General features: G+C 39.2%; 1 protein-coding gene across 2 annotated transcripts; it reads right to left on the minus strand.

Annotated features, from left to right (window-relative positions):
• Positions 1-1,162: 1,162 nt before the first annotated feature.
• LOC136240093 (uncharacterized) lies at positions 1,163-4,923 on the minus strand. Of its 2 annotated transcripts, XM_066030939.1 has the most exons (5): positions 3,882-4,923; positions 2,142-3,828; positions 1,716-2,095; positions 1,363-1,671; positions 1,163-1,313 (listed from the first exon to the last, which is right to left on the minus strand). In XM_066030939.1, the coding sequence occupies exons 1-5, from the start codon at positions 4,369-4,371 to the stop codon at positions 1,300-1,302; spliced, it is 2,880 nt and encodes a 959-aa protein (XP_065887011.1). In that variant the 5' UTR covers positions 4,372-4,923; the 3' UTR covers positions 1,163-1,299. The 2 variants fall into 2 exon arrangements, with proteins under 2 accessions (XP_065887011.1, XP_065887012.1); XM_066030940.1 differs by lacking the exon at positions 1,163-1,313 and having other exon boundaries at positions 1,470-1,628.
• Positions 4,924-5,190: the final 267 nt, after the last annotated feature.

Genomic DNA, 5,190 nt, shown 5'->3' on the forward strand with positions numbered 1-5,190 from the left:
GTTCAAAATAGCCTTTTAGACACCAGGAAACACTTGGTACAGTGGCATTACACCATAATTATAACTCTCTCAAATAAGAGATCAGTGGCTCGATTTCTGCTGTAGGCCAAAAATTCTTTTCATTTATATATATATTACTTTTAGGAACACGTTATTATGAAGCGTTTTGACTGCTCTATTAGGGTATTTGAGCATTTTAGCCGCACTCCGGGAAGGATAATTTCAGCGAGATATCATTCCAACAGGGGATAGCCCCCTCCCTTTCCGCTGCCTATGGGTTGAAGCAGAGACTATAAATCTTTGCTTGTCAAAGTACATATCACAGACAAGATCAACATGCTTTATTAGAACAGTCTACCTGATTATTCTATAAGAATTACTGACTGGTATATCGATTTTGACAGGTAAGGATATCACATGTACAATTATTCTGCCAATCTCATCATGTGACACAACCATGTGTGTTTGAACTGACATGGTTACTGATTGAATCGAACATTAAATTTCCAATTTAATTTTCAATTACATTGAAGTAAAGTAAAATTTTTAGTTTTTGGAATTTAGGATCCAAAATTAAATATGATTTGGGATTCTGGTTCAAAAATTAAACATTTTATCATACTATTAGTTGTTATTTCCTTTACTGATAGGGGGTAGGTCTGATAGTTGTATATTTTTGTAGTAGTTAATTGGGTGTTAATTTGGGGTTAGAAAAAAATAATATTGCTAGGAGCTAAAGCATGAGGAGTATATGGTTGGAAGGGTTTGAAGTATTTTTATATAAAATACTTCAAATTAAACCCTCTTTAATATCCTTTGCCCCCTTTAATGAGTAATAATGATCACATGCATAGAGCTTGAGATAGTCAAGTGTGGCAACTTTTATTTTCTGAGAGTTATTGCATGGCTACTTTATAGGCATTATAAAATAATTTTTTTTGCATGAAAAAAAAATAGGTATGCGAAGTTTTTGAGATACTCCTATAGAGCACTCATTTACATAAATAATTTGCACGAAATTCTGATAAATCCTTCATCCAAGCAATAATTATTATCAGAGTTGAGCTTATAATAATTATCGAAAAATAATCTCTCAAGCTGGTAAGGCAGCTGTGCTACACAGCATCTAGTTCTAGAGTTAACTAGTAAAGTGTGCTCCTATATTATGCAGAAAACGTTCAAAGAATTTATTTAGTGAATTACTTTGTGCATACTTAGGCAACTTCTTTATATAGCAAAAAGTATATTAATTATACTAATGTCTAATTATGTTTGAATAGCACCATCATCACATCTGTATCATTGACATGAACCTATTAGAACACATCACAACTACAAACACTACTCTTTATTTTACTGTACCATTTGTGTTCACTGATAACTCTCCTCTCATCTGATTGGCTAGTTCCTCGCACGAAACACCTCCATGTTGTTCCATGATAGATAATAAATTGCCAAAAGTTTTCATCTGACCAGCTTTGAGGGAGTTAGCTATCTTCCTAAGAACAAGAGTTGATCCCTCTGATGATCTAGTCATTTGTTGGATAACCTCCTCATCTTCAAAACTTATCACTCCAGCACTGACAAAATGGCTGGTAATGTTCTTCATTGGTAGGACACTACATAAACTAGCATAATATTTAGTGAACACTTCCAGCTTCCTGTCAGCTCCTATAAATTTCATTGCATAAGCAATAATAAAATTGTCACCTCACCTGATAGAGCAGTACTATTATGTGATCCATGAGGCAACAGGTCACCATAGTAACCCCGGAGTGGTACAGTAATACCAGATGCAGTACAAAAGATAGTGTGACCGCTACACACCTCATCAACAGTGATATGGAGGGTAGGACACTTTGGACAAGGAACCAGTAAGACTGGTGTTTTTTTCACTGCAGGCATAAAGACCTTCATGATGTCATCCAGTATTCTAGCGATGTCATCAATCAGTTCCTTCCTCTCTTCACTACTCTTCGCGTCATCTCTCACTGGCATAGTGATTGTCAACTGGATACTGCTCTTCTCCTCACATCGGCTGATGTAGTACACCTGATCTGCACCTAATTGTAGTCCCACCTTCCCATGTCTCATCCTACAATGGAACACCTATTAACCACACTAACTTACACTACACTCACCACAACAAACGACTATTCCTCTCAACATTACAACAGATACAATCGGCTATTAGCTGGTTTAGTAGACTAGTTGGGATAAAACCACTGTCAAACTTGAAGTAGACGATCCTCTCCTGTGTCGTGTTAGGAGGATTCCTCCTATTATCATGAGGAACAAGAGAAGGAACAATGAAGGTGTCACCACTATCTGGCAATGATGGATAACCCTCTTCATTAAACCAAGCTTCCTTAGTGATGCGGGCTACTAGATGGAAACAGAGCAGAATATCCACCACTTGTTTTTTGTTAACTTTTACTACACTGGGGTAGTCTGAGTGGAACTTGTCCAACATGTGCTGGAGAAGACTCTCATGGAGAATGCCATATTTAGTAAGCCGTTTCCAAGCATCATCGAAACCTTTACCTCTTTTGTAGGAATGGGCAGTGATGATGTAGCTGAAGAGCTTAGCCAGCCAGCATGGTGACAAGATCACGATATCCTTCAAAGACTCAATCTGACGAAAGTGCAAAATGACACGTTTCTCATGGAAGTACCTCAAAGTACCTTTAAACTCTGAACTGTTTTCAGCTATGGGAAATGTGCTTTTTGCAACAATTTCAACTATGGTAGATTTTGATATTATCTCTTCTTTGTGTTGTAAAAGTGCCCGTTCAATTTTAAGGAAATAGATTGACTGCTTCTTCCTCAGTGAAGTGGCAGCTCTAACAGTAGTACTTTTAAGACGTTCTATCTCTTCATCCTTACACTTGTTACTGACAAAAAAACAAAATTGTTCTAAGGCAGCCTCAATACCTTCACCCATACCAACTAAGTGATGAGCATATTGCTTATCGGAAAGCTCCTCTATTAGTTGAAATAAGATCGTCTCTTTGGCAATCTTCCGAGCAACCTTAATGTCATGATGGAGCAAGTCAATGTGAGTACCTGCTAGTATCACAGCTGGTTGTAATGGAGACAGGTCTCCTTCTCTTCCCTGCACGGAGCATATTGAGTCAACTACCTGTAGCCAGTAGTGAATACTGGAGATGATGGTAGCACATTCTGGAGGTGCAGGGCAACCATCGCGAGGAACAACCTCACCTGTCAACTTCATGGAAGCATTAAAAGTGATTGTTATTACTCCACTCTCTGAAATAAAAACTGAGTGAGTGTTATGAAAGATTATCTGACCTGGAAAATCCCACAAAGCGAGATTCAAGCTATCAGGGTCATATTGGGAAATACTGGAGCCAACCTGCATGTCTTGTGGATGCGGTTGAGGTAGATACTCACTAGAAACACTAGGGCTCTTGGGACTGGTGGTTAATGTTGCAGATACAGCGGGCATGGTACTGCCAGATTTCTCCTTACTCATACTGGAAGTTGCACTGGATTTAATTGGCATTAGTTCCTTCACAACTCTTCTCTTGAGCTGGTCAAGAAACTGATGATGGAGGAGGTTAGTCTTGTCAGAGTGACTGATTCTGGTCCAGTTCTTGCAGTAAACTTTACAAACATCGACTTCAACTGCTTTAGTGGCTGCTTGTCCCTCAACAAACTCTTCACCAAGAAAAGATGATACCAGACAAGTCTTCCCAGTGTTCTCCGCACCTACTAGTAGAACTTGTAGGTCCCTGGACTCAACTACTCCTTGTTTCATAGCCATTGAGTATGCCATCCTGATACTGTCATCATTAGAATAGTGACCTATAGAAGTAAGTTGACACATTACCACTAAAACTGAAAGGACATCACCTCACCAGTTATTATACTGGTAATTCTCCTACACACCTGTGGCATTTGAGGACGTTTTTCTGGATCATTGTCTAAACATGACATCGTCAGTAGTTTAAGCGACACATCATTGATTTGATTGATGCAGTGCTGACGTCTCTCCACTTCTGATAGAATTTTTGGCTTGGGATCTGTTACTACTAGACTCAAAGGACTTGGCCATAGTTGACTGATAACATGACAAATTACACAACCAAATGAGAACACATCTAGTGGTAGTCCATAGTGTTGACCTAGTGCCTCTGGAGGCATAAAATCAGGAAGTCCTGGAACTCCTGTCATTTGATTCGGTAAATATGGTGATGCAACCCTAAAGTTACTAATTTTAGCTACCAAGTTGCTGTTCAAGAGGATTTTATAAGGGTTGAGATCACGATGTAACACAGGAGGGTTTAAATTATGAAGATAATAGAGTCCCTTATTGACATCTTGCAATATCGAAAACTTTACAAACATGGGAATATCTTAGGATTTTTCCAGTAAGGTAAAGAGGCTGTACTCCATCAATTCCATCACTTGATACGGTAGAGCCGCATCTCCTCCACTAAGGTAATACACTCCTAACATCTTCACTATGTTTGGATGATCAAGTTTACTGTGAAACAGACACTCGTGGAGGAACAATCGTTTGATTTGATTGCTTAGATATCGACTCTTTATTGTCTTACCTGCACACGTGGTCCCATTATAATCCACTTCAAACACTATCCCGTATGCCCCCATGCCTAGTATACAGTCAATAATTTTTACTCCAGTAAGGACTAAATGCTTTAAGTCATCATTACTAATACCGACCATCTTGTTTGAAATGGGGGAGAGTCGAGGGGAGAGCTGTGTCACCGGCAGTGAATAGACGTGTGCTCCAGGGTGTCGAGGTTTCGCAGGAGGCGTTCCCTAGTCACGTGTGTGTCGTAGAGGCGTGAGTGATACTCGAAAGCAGCAGGGACCGGACAGGATTACTATGATGTTCACAACACTCAGTGACACTGTCAACAGGTACATTAACCGCACGTGATATACCTTACAATCGTATCATACATACGCACGTGCTCTACTACAAATTACGTAATGAGCCTTATCCAAAATGACGTTTTATGACATCACGAGAATAGAAATGGCCGCGATAGTTGGGGGACTGTTATACAGACGCCTATGGAGAAAAATTTTCGATCGCTCACAGTTTAGCTAGGCATGGAGATATTGACCATTAACCGACAGGTATGGTTATGAAGTAACAAAAGTTATTGTAAACGTACGCTATTTAGAAAAAAATTG

Source organism: Dysidea avara, chromosome 12 (assembly GCF_963678975.1).
Source record: "Dysidea avara chromosome 12, odDysAvar1.4, whole genome shotgun sequence".
Taxonomy (NCBI): domain Eukaryota; kingdom Metazoa; phylum Porifera; class Demospongiae; order Dictyoceratida; family Dysideidae; genus Dysidea; species Dysidea avara.